The sequence below is a fragment of the Aythya marila genome, assembly GCF_965140915.1.
Source record: "Aythya marila genome assembly, chromosome: 3".
NCBI lineage: Eukaryota > Metazoa > Chordata > Aves > Anseriformes > Anatidae > Aythya > Aythya marila.
Window position 1 is genome coordinate 12377540 of NC_139044.1, and position 13895 is coordinate 12391434.

At 44.5% G+C, this 13895-nt stretch overlaps 1 protein-coding gene across 1 annotated transcript in view; it reads left to right on the forward strand.

Moving 5' to 3' along the window:
• Positions 1-2729: 2729 nt before the first annotated feature.
• Positions 2730-13895, forward strand: part of HNRNPLL (heterogeneous nuclear ribonucleoprotein L like) — a 29586-nt gene continuing 18420 nt past the window's right edge. The window contains exons 1-3 of the mRNA XM_082758252.1: positions 2730-3064; positions 10438-10556; positions 11776-12013. Coding sequence (XP_082614378.1) covers positions 2855-3064; positions 10438-10556; positions 11776-12013 — 567 coding nt within the window. The 5' untranslated portion in view covers positions 2730-2854. The remainder of the gene's footprint in view (positions 3065-10437; positions 10557-11775; positions 12014-13895) is intronic.

The window sequence follows — 13895 nt, forward strand, 5'->3', positions numbered from 1 at the left end:
TGGTTTAAATTTCTACAAGGTTTGAGGATTTTTCTTCATGTCATTGTTTTGGCCTATATGTAATTATTTGGTTGTACTTGACTGCATGGTGGCAGGTAAATAATGCTAATTGCTTTTCTTATTGGAGGGTAGTGGACTGAAACCGTGACTTCTGTTTATCAGCTCTGGGTAATAAAAATTGTATGGAAAGAACTATTTCAGGCAATTTTGGCAGCTTTCATCTCGTCTCTCTTCCATAGAAAAGCAGCAGGTCTGACAAGCAACATAACAGCAAAATCTGACTGCTGAGTCAGATGCTCGGTTTCAAACTTACATAACTGGGATGTATTTCCATATTCCCTCCTGCCTTTCGTGTGCATGAAGCACAAACAGAGGGAAGGACTGGTCCAAGTCTGCTCGCAGTAGCTTAGTGCAGAAGCCAGTGTTGCAACTGAAATAGGAAAAATATCTTGACATCTCCACTGTGGAATGATTAAATACCACATTATGTCAGTGAAGCAGTCTGCTACCAACCATGTGCTGCACAGAAGCATGCTGAAACTTTTCTCTGAACGCTCAGTAAATACAAATTTGGTCAAACAGTAAGTCACTTCTTGATTTTCAGAAAGTAATTACAAATACACGGGGGAAAAGAAAATTTAATTAGTAGAGAAAATTATCGCAGCCTTTCAGTGCCATTTTCTGACCGTACCTCTGGTACATTCTGTGATTTCTCAGGCTGTTATTTTTTGCAATGATACGGTGCAAATGTCTGCTAAAATCCCACAGTTCTAGCACATAAAGCTAATTTACCAGAAACTTCATATGGCAAGTAGGCACTTATGTCCAAAGCAGAAATATCGGTAGGGTAACATATGTTGTGTATTTAGAAATAAGTCAAGTGCCAAGAAAAGTAAGTTTCATGTCTTCACAGACACCGTGTTCCTCGTTGACTGCTTGAACCTGAACAGACATACATACAGCTTCATATGTGGCCTGGATGCTCTCAAACTTGTAACAGGTATTTGATAAAAATTAAAAGTAAGCATGAGAAATACTGAAAGAAAAACAGGAGTTAAGAAACAAAGACCAAAGAGAAAAACCAAGAAGATGAGAGGCGCTGCGAGGGAGGTTAAATCAAATGTATGTGTCTGCAGATGGCATGGTGAAATGAGCTACCTGAGAGATGCAGATTCAAGTCAGGTCAGGCAGAAAGAGAAACCGAGCCTGGGCCTCCCACTTCTTGGAGGAATGCCTTCACCAGGGGGTTTCAGACGAATAGAAAATGTGTAAACAGCAAACCATTTGCTTTCTTTTGTAGCCTGCAAGCACCGTTTCAGACTGAACAACGTTTTGAAACAAGCATTTTTATTTTTTATATTATTTTTTTCCCCTCCCCTAAACAAGAAGAAAAGAATAACGTTTATTTTGGCCGCCTTCTGAATCACTTCCTTTGCTCTCACTTGGCTGCTGAGCTGCAAAACCCATTCCTCGCACAGCCCTGCGCCCGCTCTCCATTGACCTACTTTCAGCCACATCCACCTGGGCCTGGCAGCACGATCTGCTTCAGCCAAAAAGCACCGTGAGGCCCTTCTATCATCAAGAGCCTTCCTCCAGGAGGAGGATGGGGACTGTGACAGAGATGGGGACTGCGACAGACAGGCGTGGGCTGCGAGACACCGTCAGCAGCACCTCCCTGAAGAAGGGACCCATCTCCTGGTGGCATCGCCTGGGTGAGGTGTGCTGTGCCACCAGCACACGGCAGCCCTGTCACAAGGCGTAGCGCCAGTGATGGAGCCATGGGGTCACAGCAAGGGTGCAGGCAGCTCTCCATGCCACAGCCCACATCGGTGAGGCGTTGCTCTTCACCTGGAGGCAAGGCGTGGGGAGCTGGGGGTCAACCTCTTCTCACAGTGACAGGACCAGAGGGGATGGCCTCAAGTTGCACCAGTGGTTTAGGCTGGAAACGAGGAGACATTTCTCCTCAGAAATAGCAACTGGGACGGGTTGCCCAGGGAGGTGGTGGAGTCACCGTTCCTGGGGGTGTTCAGGGAAAGGCTGGATGTGGTGCTTGGGGACATGGTTAGTGGGTGATGGTGGTGCTTGGACCAGGTGATCTTGAAGGTTTTTTGTGACTGATTCTGTGGTTATGTGAACACGGGGCCACGCCAGCCCACCGGGGCAGCCCCACGAGCTCCCTTTCCTCAGGAGGAAGCTGAGTGCCGGGCACGGAGCCACCTGCAGCAGCCCCAGCTCCCCTCAATGTCTCCCCGTGACCTTGCCGCTCGCCGCCGTGCCGTGGCTGGGGAGAGAGCCACACGGGCTCTCCTGCCCTTCAGCCTGGGCAGCGGGCGGCTCCCGCAGCGTGCCCTTTATCGCTGGGAGCCGCCGGGAAGGAGACAAAGGCGGCTCCGGCTCCGCGCGAGGGGCCGGGCGCTGAGGAGCCGTTGGGGCCGCCCGTTGGGGCCGCCTCGCGCTCCCCCCGCCCACCCCCGCTGCCGAGCCCTCAGACATCAAAGCGCGCAGCAGGCGGGAGGGGGGGAGGGCGGGACCACGGACCTCGCGGCGGGCTGACGGGCGTGACCACCCACCAATCACAGCAGCGGAGTCGGGAGACGGGCGTATCGTCTAGCCAATAACAGCGGCGTCCTCTCTCCCGCCCCGGCTCGCAGCCAATCGCCGCGCAGATAGCCGGCGGGGGGGCGTGACCCGCTGGCGGGGCGGGGAGGGGGTGTGCGGGGGGACGGAGCGCGGAGCATCTCTCGCGGGCGCCGCCGCCGCCGCCGTGAGGCGCCGCTCCCGGCCCCGCTCCTCACGCTCGCCGCCGCCGCCCGGCCCTCGTCGTTCCGCGTCCCCCCCCCCTCCGCACCCCGCCATGTCGTCCCCGTCGTCCGGGGAGCGGTACGAGGAGGAGGAGGAGGAGGACGGCGCCTACGAGAGCCAGGCCAAGCGGCTGAAGCCCAGCGCCGCCTCCGCCGCCGCCGCCGCCGCTGAGGAAGGGGAGATCGAGTACAGCGGAGCCGAGGAGGGCGAGAGCCGGCGGGACAAGGCCCCCCCGCCGCGGGGAGGCGGCTTCTCGGGCGGGGTGAGGAGATTGGGGGGGTGCGAGGGTCCCTCTGAGGGGAGAGGGGTCCCTCTGAGGTGAGGGGGGCTCCCTGTGAGGGGGGGGGGCTCCTTGTGAGGGGCTGAGGGTCTTATTTTTGGGGCTGGGAGGCTGCTGACCCCCCCCTCCCCAAAATATACACCCTCCTTTCCATAATAACCCCCCTCCCCTATCAAACAACCCCTCCCCAAATCCCTCTCCCCCCTCATTTCCCCTCAGGGGGCTCCCTGCTGGATGCCCGCCGCCTTTTCCCCCCATTAAATCTGTGGGGTTATAACGGGGAGGCTCCGCTTTCCCCCCCCCCCCCCCTCCATGAGGCGCAGCCTGAGGGAAAGGAAGGGCCCTGAGCTCGCTGGGAGTCCGCCAGCCCGGCGCGATTTGGGCTCTTTTTTTTTTTTTTTTTTTTCTCCTTTTTTTTTTTTTTTTTGGTAACAGTCCGAGGCTTGCCTCCGTGCCGTGGGCAGCTTCTTGTTGTTGTTGCCTTTTGGGATATTGCCATCGCAAGTTTTGTGCTCGCCCTGTTGCTGGGTGTAACTATAGAAACGGACGGCGGGGGAAGAAAGCGAGGCAGAGGGTTTGCTTCCAGCCTTCTGTTTTACCTTATTGTCTGGCAGCACACGGCAGCGAGCCTGATCGTAAGTGGCTGTCGCCTTTCTAAATCTGCTCGTTCCTCTGCTTTCTCCCCACCCCCGGCCACGAACACGGGAGATCACTGTACTTTTTTGCTACGTTTTTTGTGAATTTTTACCTAAGTATCAGGATGGTCCCTGATCCACCCGTTTGGGCTAACAGCGCTTTTGTGTGTACCCTGTGGTTTCTTACTTCGCTAATTGTCCAGATGCTGCTAAGAATTTCTTCTTCTTGATGGCACTTTCTGTTTCCTACTTGAGAAAGCAAAATCAAGGAAGCATTGGCTTAGTGGCAGACCTGGCAATTTAGAGTACTTCTGTCTCATGATTTGACAAAATGAACTTGATCAACACCAGGGTAAATCAATGAGAGTCTCTTTGCTGTTGATCATCTCTCTGCAGGGTTAGTAGAAGAGTTCCCTGGTACACTGCAGCAAAGTTGCACCATTTGAGAGAATAATCTAAAGTCTATGATTTCTTGTCACAGAGAATCAGCTCTGTTGCAGTGAAGCCTCAGCAATGTGCCCTGTCATAGAGGCTGCTAGGCTGCTTTGAAATTAGATCTTAGTATGAAAAAAAGTATGCTTGCTTAAATTATCTTGAAGTTCTGTCCTTTAGGAGAGCTGGACATCACAGGATGTTTCAAGTAGGATCAAGGTACTGCTGTTGCATTTCTTCTTTTATTCAGTATTTTACAAAATCAGCTAGTTCTTCTTTCAGCTTTTCAGCTCCTCTTTCCTTCAGCTCTTCTTTCCTTCATTTTGGGGTCTTGCTTTGATCGTCTTCATCTTGATCTTAGTACCTCAGTTTATCCCAGTTAACGCTCAGGACACACAGCCATGCCCCTTTAGGTTACACAAGTACAGACTATATACAGACTTTACATTTTGGATTTAAAGAACAGCAAGTGCTGAGTCTCATGAGCAAAGAAACAGAAGCAAGCATGTAGGAAGTCTAGAACATGAGGACTTCCAGGCAGTGTGTTGAGTCAGTTGCAGTGTGCCTGAAGGAAGTGTGTAGTTGCCGATTCTTGTTCTCCTAATGCTCTGTAATGGTTTGCTGGCAAAGCTGTATTGACAGCAGCAGTATTGGAGAGGCACCAGTTGTCTTGATGACAGAGATCGAACTAGGTTCTTAGGAGCAAGCTGTAACATCAAGGGGGTACGTGAAAAACGAACATCTGAGTGCTTTTATTAGTAGTTCTGTCTGGGGCTCATGAGAGGAAAAATGTCAGTATCTACTCATACTTAATTCGTGTGAATTTTAGCTTTTTCACTGATTTAAAAAAATGCAGGAAATTGATATATCTTTTTCCTAAGGCATATCATCTTCCTTTCTGACCCAGAGAAACATCCTTAGCATGTGAAAATTATTTCTGGTTCAGGGCGAAGATGTAAGATGGCAGTACGTTGAGAAGGGGAAGAAGTGCAGGTAAGCTGGGTTGCTCAGAAGAGCAGAAAAAGAGTAAGTGAAGGTGAGGCAGGAAGAACTGTAGGGAGTGGGGAACTAGGAGGGAAGAAGGGGAAAATGGATGACGGGTAGAAAGAGTGGTTAGAAGTCTGCCTCAGTGTGTATCTCCTAGAATACAGGCTGTTCCGTGGTAGAACCTGTCTAGTGTTCCCTTTGTCGGGCTACGTTTATTGTCATGGCATTTCCTTGTTCCTCTGTGATTGTTTCATCAGGTTGAGTAAGCCCTTCATGCCTCTAAGTTCTGTATTTTTGCAAATGGGTGCCCTGGAGAGCTGCTTTTGAAAGTGCTTAGAGGGCCTTTCAGCTCCATCCGCTCTCCGTCCCTGAAATGTCTTTTCTTGATTAACGTTGCATTTATATAACCTCATTTTTCTCTAGTATCCACCTGCCTCACTGTCTCCGACATAACTATTCTTAAACACTTCTGCGAAGTAAAGAGGATTTAGTATCCTTGTTCTTGCATTTGGGGAAGTGTGGTATCTAAACATGCAAGAACAGGTTACTGCAAGGTTAGATAGGGATGTGAACTTGCAACGTTTCAGCTGCTCTGCTGAAACTTCCGATGTGCAATGCTCTCTCTCGCCTTGCAGTAATGGAAACCAACTCACCTCAAAAGTCGATTGCTTCATGCATGTCACAGGCAGTTGCAGTAACGGTAGCTAGATGGCAACGAGTTCAGATCCTGGCCTGTTTTGTGGTAACTTGCTCATGCATCCGTATATCTTAAATGAAATACATCCTAGAAATCTGTTATGGATCTATTTAAGTATAAATCGTCCTCCTTCCTTTGTCCTTTATCAAAAAAGTGCCTATTGCCTTCAGGCTAGTTGCTCTTCATCTTCCAGCACTTCAGGTATTTATGACTGGTAATCATTGCCTGCTGATGCTCGACTTTTATTTTATTTTTGGGAAAGACGTATTTGGATTGTGCTGAACAGAGAGGAAAATAATGATTCAGAATTTGCAAAAAGGGGTCAGAGTGCAGGTACTGTGCTCTGTAGTGGCTGCAATCGCTGAAAGGACCCCATGGTAGGGAGTGCTAGGAAGAGCTATGTATTAAACAAGAGAAATTAAATATCCCCAAACTCCACATCTAAAACAAAACTGAGATTGCCAGGTAACCTTCTAGTACATGGATTGTGACTAGTCTTAACTGCTTTATCTTCCCTGCTTTTCCCCCTCTCCCCACCAAAAACCCCACCAACCAACCAAAAATCTAAAACCAACCATCCAAACAAGCAAGCAAACAAACAAAACCAACAGGATATACAAAACTGGTACGTTCTTCTCCTTCAACGAACCTTAACTTGCTTGGTTCTTCTGAGACCCTGCCTTATTTCACCCTATACTGGGAATACCCTTGTTGCTGCAAAGCTACAGGAATTCCAGGTGGCGTGGGGAGAGGTTTCTCCTGTACCTCTGCAGGGAAGAGACAGAAGTGCTGAAGTCGGGGAGGTGTGCTCAGCAGGGATGGTACGACGATGCGAACGGCTTTAAGTAATGCCATCCTCAGGTAGTACAGCTGGTGGTGGAAGAGTGTGCAGGAAACAGTGCCTGTCTGCTCATGGGAGCCTTTCTTTCTCTGTCAGGCAAGCGAGACCCCATACAACTGGAACCTTGTATGATTTTCTTGTATTTTTTTTTTCCTTTTCTGAACAGCAAATAGTTTGTTAGCAAGAAACCACTGATATATTTTTAAAATGTTGCCTAAAAATATGTAGGTGAGTAAAGAAAGGAAGTTAAAATGCTACTGTTCTTCTTCGGAGCTGTTTCCGTTGCGGTCATATGCATGTGAAGTAACCAAGCACATGAGTGTGATGAAGTTATGGCAGCACTTTCCTTCATGCCTCATCTCTGGAAGCTCGGTTTCAGCGTTAAGCATTTTTAAGCTGATGGCCTCTTTCTTGAGGTACTTTTTCTGGTCATCTTACTGGTCTGGAGCACTTAGAAAGGGAGTCTGTTGCCATTCTCCATTTAATAACTGCGTTGTCTGCCCAGCTAATGATTCTTCAAGAATTGTTATTGAGCTTTCAAAAGATCCCTTAGGCAATGTATATTTGGTGAGTGCAGCAGTAACGTTAGCTAATCTGTTCTCCTGGCTTTGGTGCAGGGCAGGCGTCACGTTGGAGTTCAGCGCGGGGTTTCTGTGCCATCGTGGGAGATGGAGTTGCTGAAAGCCCCCTTTGTAAGCAGACAAATACCGGTGTTGGTTAATCTGTAGGTGAGCAGATGCTTTGATGTAACCTTTGTGTGCTACAGTTGGCACAGAGATACAGTTTTCAAGATACAGTGGCTGTGAGATCATGGTCAAAGTCCTGTATTTTTCACCTATGGGAAGAAAGGTGGCCATCAGCCGGATGATTTGTGTACGTTCTGACCTTGGCTGTGAAGACACTTCACGCTGACAGACATATTTGCTTTTTCATGTGGTCTCGTGGTTTGATTTCTCCTTTTAGAGGAAATCAGGGAGTGTTCTAGATTTGCTCGATACTGCAGCTTGGTAGCTACAAAACTCGTTTGACAATAACACGTATGTCTGTCCTTCGTGAATACTTTTTTGTGCTCAAACATATGCCCGTGGCACGTGTCGGTGTCGTTCAGCAATGTGCTCTGTGAGCACTAGTTTGTGGCTTCCTGGTTTAGGAATGACTTGTGCTCGGTTCTCGTGCTGCTGCTTATTGCTTCTGGTTAGAAGCTATCTTGAGTAAAGCTGAGGCCTTCTGCTTTGGCCAATTGCACCTTTACTGGTTTTATCTGTGTTTCTGAAACGAGACAGTGATATTTATAGAGAAATGATATGTAGACAAGCTCTTAATTTCATGGCAAATTACTGAGATTTCACTGTTGTTTTTTTACTTCATGCTTCTCATGCTTCTCTGTGTTACTACAATAGCAGCAGTGTTATGACTTATTCTTGCTAAATATCCTACTAAAGCATGCACTGTGTATGACGTTAGGGGAGAAAACACTTGGATTTCAAAGCCAAATTTCTGTCTTAACTATAAAAGGAAGCAGAATTTGTATTTGCTGATGGTTCTGAGATCAGTTCCAGCTGAAGCAGGGTGGGTACCTGTACACGTGCATGTAACTCAGGTGTAATGGATTCACAGATACAGGTATAAAAGTATTTCTACTAATATTAGGAAGCTTTTTATCTTGAGTAGGCAGATCTAAATGACTGCTAATAAATACAAAGGAAAGTGCATGACAAAGAAACATGAACTAGAGCAGAAGATGAGCTGGGAAGGATGGAGACAACTTTCCATCAGGAAGCGTTCTTTGAAAAGCTTGACTTTATGGGGGTGCTAATTAACTAAGGTAACTGCTTTAGTCAGTCTTTGTTTTGGTGCGGAAACCAGTGCTTATAGTTACCAACTGATAGATAGAGAAATATTTTCACGTGAGGTTTCTTGAAGACATTAAAAGAAGAAGCAAAGGGGGGGAAAAAGTGCAGTGTCAACCAGGATCTTGATACAGTAATAACTATGCAGGGCAATTAATAATTGATTTAATAACTTCTAAATAAAGCAAAGCTGCCTGCTAGCTTAACATCTTAGAGTACTAGACTTTGCAGGAAAAACGGGTAATTAGTGTTTTCTCTTGAAGGTTTCCGTAGGTGCTTCTTTCAGCTTAGAAAAGCATGTGTGGGTAAAGAAGAGAGAAGCTGAAAATAAAAATAACTGTTCTTTCTGCAATAATCTCAGTACCTGCAGTTCAAAGAGTTACGTTTTTATGACTAACTTGAACGCTGTCGCTGGTAATAGACCTCAGCTGGTTAATTTGGGATATGTGGTATCTTAGGTAAATATCAGCAGTCGTGTTTTCCCACAGTTGTCACAGCTCTTATTTAAAGAAATGTGTTGCTACTTGAAATGCTTTCGTAGCGCAGATGACTAGAATGTGAATTAAGCTTAAAAATCGTGCACCAGGTTGTTCTGACAAAGTCCCAAATCCTGGCTTACAGCTCACAAATTCTTGATTGAAAGAAAAGAATACATAATTGCTTTGGGAGAGCCGCGTGTGGAACACAGGAGTTAAGTGCACGGGACTCAGTTTGTAGTTACCTGGGGCGTGTTGTTGCCTTGACTCTAGTACAAAAAGATAGGGAAGAGAGGAATGTCTGTAGCAGTAGTGGCAATCATTGTGGTTACCTAATTACCGGAGCTGAAAACTCCTTTGGGCTGCAGATGGGAATCTCTCTAGTTCCAGAAGATGCTATATTCCTCCTAAAAATAGCGAAAAAATCAGCAAGACTTGCTTCTTAGGTCAAATGCATCGATGCTGTTGCTAAATTTCGGTACAAGAACTTGACACCGCCTTTACCTGTGTTAAATCCAAGTGTTGCTAAGTACTGTGTAGTTCATGCAGTCTTTATTATGTCTAATCCTTTTTTTATTGGCTAACATGATTTCATTCTTTTTTCCCCCCTTGGTTTAGAACAAATAAGGTGCATTTCAGCCCTCCTTTAGGCTTCCCGTGGAAAGATGAGCTGATGGCAGGCCAAATTTGGTCACACAGAACTGAATGTGAAGCCGTTTCAGCACTAGCTCTGAGAAATGTTTGTAGTGGGGTTCTGTGTGCTGATGTGCAACGGCTGCAAGTATTGATGATAATCAGACTTGCAATGAAAAGAAGAAAAGTGCCCATATGTGTCAAAGTTGAGAGCCTTTTAAAAGCATGTATGAAGAGCATTCAGAATTGGAAAGGAGTTCTGGTTCAAATTCTATTTCAGGTATAGGACTGAGCTGGCATTTTCTTGCGTTGTGGGGTACAGCTCTGCATATAGTAGGAAAATAATCAATTTTGATTCAGTTTTCTGTTGGCCCTTATTTGTTCTTGCTTTATTGTTTTTCCCTCTCAGGAAGCAAGACTCCTCTCAAACAAACATTGGCATAAACAAACAGGAAATGTGTCAGAAATGTTTTCTGTCGTGCGTTTCCAAATATCCTTTTCTGTTTTGGAGAAGTGGGGTGAAAGACCTTCAATTCAATCGAGTTTTAGTATATTTGTTTCATATTAGAAAAATCTTGCCTGTTAATTAAATCTGCAAATAACTTCATTTTGAGTAGGCTTCAGCAACTAAACTTCGCAGTCCATTTGGAAAGAGGAGTAGAATTGTTTAAAGTATGCTTGGATTGCACATTTAGATGCCTACTTCTGGACCCGGCATTGTGTATGCCAAATAGTTGTAGTTAATGATAGCAGTGTTCCTCGTTCTGTATTGAATTTTAAATGTCGCTGTTCTGTTGTTGCTAGGATGCAGGGGGAAGTCATCACAAAGTCTCTGTTTCTCCTGTCGTCCATGTCCGAGGGCTGTGTGAATCCGTTGTGGAAGCAGATCTTGTGGAAGCTCTTGAAAAGTTTGGAACCATATGGTAGGTCGAACAGTGTCCAGTCATGTCCCTGGACGGGTTGAAAGAATGACTTAAAAATCACTTAGACCTCTTTAAATACCTTACAACGGCCTCTTTGAATCCAGAACTTAGTTGGTAGGAAAACGTAACAATTTTTTAGCTGCATAAAGATTCTCTTTTTCCACACAGAAGTCTGGTTAAGCACACAATGCATGTTCTAGCATCTGCTGTCAGACCTCAGGAGCACAGCTAATCCTAGCCTGACGTATGAGCTGTAACAGAACTGCAGAATAGCAGGAGAGTGGCTGTCTTGACATAAATGGATATACCAGGGATAAGGATGTGCCACAAAGCAGATGAGGTGGTTTTTTTCCACAGGCTTTGTATGGGAGGTGTGCTTATGATAGTTCCTTCAGTGTCCAAAGGTTACATACCCTAAACATTCTTCATCCGTGAGCAAAACAATAAAGGTGAATTGGTAGAGACAGCTTATCCTGAGTGCTTCATTCTGGAAGCATGCGTTTCTTTTCAATTCAGTGCTCGTAATGAAGTTATATAACATTTTGTAAATAGTACAGTGGTATTTTTTGCTGCCTAAATATTTAAATAACTGAATTACACTTCTATCAATATCTTAAAATAAATTAATAAAATGAGCACAAGCTTTTTAAGGAATACAGATAGGTGTGCTTTAGGCTGAGAAGTTTATTGTTCCAAAAACTAAACCTGCTGAGGTCTCTTGGGTTTGTCAGTATATTAATTTGGTTAACTGTTGGTTAACTGTTTGGTTCTGTTTATTTCTTCTAAGGTAGTTTTGTGTCAGAAAAAAGTGTATTTTTAATCTCATAGTAACAAAGGTGTTTAGTTTCATGTACCAGCTTTGAATGCTTTTTGTAATTTGCATTTGCTTTGATCCCTTATGTTATAAATGTCTTTAACAAAATTAAAAAAAGACAAGGTAGTTCTAGTAAATGATTACTTAATCATCGTATCGGTTGAACATTCATTTGTATTTAATGTTTTCAGGAAAACTACTGCTCGTTACTTATTTTTCTAACGGATGCATTTCTTAGTTTTATGTGAGTGCTGTAGAACTGTGTGACCTGGTTCATGAAAGGGAGACCTTGCTTCCTTTTATGTCCTAGTTTAGACTTCTTCAGAAAAACAAAATTACCTATGACACTTACTGGATTTCAGAGTAAGTGTATGAGAGAATTTACCATAATGTTTCTCTTACCAGCTACGTCATGATGATGCCATTTAAGCGCCAGGCTCTGGTGGAGTTTGAAAACATAGAAAGTGCCAAGAAATGCGTAACGTTTGCAGCAGATGAACCTGTATACATTGCTGGACAGCAGGCCTTTTTCAACTATTCAACAAGTAAGAGGATTACTCGGCCAGGGAACACGGATGACCCATCTGGTGGAAATAAAGTTCTCCTGCTGTCCATTCAGAATCCTCTCTACCCAATTACAGTGGTACGTTGTTATTATTATTATTTTAATAGTAAAAGGCTGTTGAGGAACAACCTGTTACATTATTTCCACTATGTCCTATTTGTTAAAATTCTACACTGTCAAGCTGAGTCAGGAATTATAGTCGCCTACCAAATGTTTACATCATCTTCATATAAGTAACATGCAGATTCTGGGGGAAAAAAGTGTTTTTTTTTTTTTTTTTTTTTTTTTTTTGACGATTCAGTCCTGTTGTACAGATATTTTGCAATACATTTAAAGACTCCAGTGGTCAAGATTTTGAAATGTTTAAGTTGCTTCATACTTCAGAAGTATTTCCAAATGTGTTGCCATAACATCAGGAACGTTGTTTAGCTTTTAGGCCCTGAGGCGGGTATGTTTAAACAGCGAGTTGTTTTTCCAGTAAGGAAGGTTATTCTACTGCAGCTATTCATTCTTAGGTATTTTTCTGTGGAAAATTGAAACCTTCATCTGTTGATGATCAACTACAGTTTGGTAGAATCTTCCTCACTTTTTTTGGAAGGTTGATACGTTTTACTTCTCAGTTACTGTAGTCGTGGTATATATACAGTTGCATCCTAATTTATTGTCATCTGTTTATGGCAGAATTAGTTGAGTTTTAGTGATACAGAAACTTTTTGCTAGTATTTAATGATACATATTTTCTCACGCACTGAATGTTTGCTTATCTTTTTCATAGCAATTTACAACCTCTGTTGAGTTGCATAGGAATGCTTCAAGGGAAAAAACAAGTCTGCTTAAAGCAGACTTGTTACACTGTGATATATGTATGATATAGGCATAAGTTACTTGTTTTTAGAGAAATGTATAGACATAGGACAGTAGGGATCAATTGAAGTGCTTGGGTTGTGTGGAGCCATGTAACTTAATATAAGTGTTCTATCAGTGGTGCATAAAGCAGAATTTATTAGCAGATTGAAACTTAGCATTCCTGGAACTACATAATTATAAACAAACAGTTCCATATCATGCTTTTTGCTTTGTTTTGTTGTGAACATAGATACGTTTTTGGCCTTTGATTCATTAGCACATGGTGAATTTTCTTTTTTCCATCAGTTTTATTTGTAGAAGAGCATGACAAGGTATGAGTTGCATTTTCATGAGGGTCTAAAAATACACCTGCTTTGAGCTGTGTGAACAAATCCATTGAGTAAATTGAATTACTCTTTGCACATGACTGTAAAACAGATTTTGGAAACTGTTTCATTCATGCATTTTAAACTTGGTTTGTAAAAGCAGCTGAACTCAAAGTAGATGCTTGACTAAACCGTGGAAGCAGAAACATCAGACTTGGCTAGGGGAGTTTCATGGAAATTCTGAGCATGAAGCCTCTATCCCAGCAGCTCCTTACAAAGAAAAACAAACAACAAAAAAGGCCACTTTATTCTTCTTCCTGACTGTCCAGAGTATATGAATGAGCACTAAAAGCAGACAGATTTCCAAAATTAATTGCAAGCACTAGAGCTTGCACTAGTCTGCACAGACAGTGCAGACTAGTTGAATCATAGCCACTGGGAAGAGCAATTTTGGAGAATCGCAGAGTGGTTTGCGTTGGAAGGCACCTTAAAGACTGTCCAGTTTCACCCCCCTGCTATGGGCAGGGACACCTCCCACCAGCCCAGGTTGCCCAAAGCCCCATCCAGCCTGGCCTTGAGCACCTCCAGGGATGGGGCATCCACAGCTTCTCTGGGCAGCCTGTGCCAGTGCCTCACCACCCTCTGAGTGAAGAATTTCTTCCTAATGCCTGATCTACACCTACCCTTTTTTAGTTTAAAATGATTCCCCCTTGTCCTATCACTGCACTCCCTGGCAGGGTCCAGCTTCCCAGCTTCCTTGTAGACCCCGTTAAGGTACTGGAAGGCCG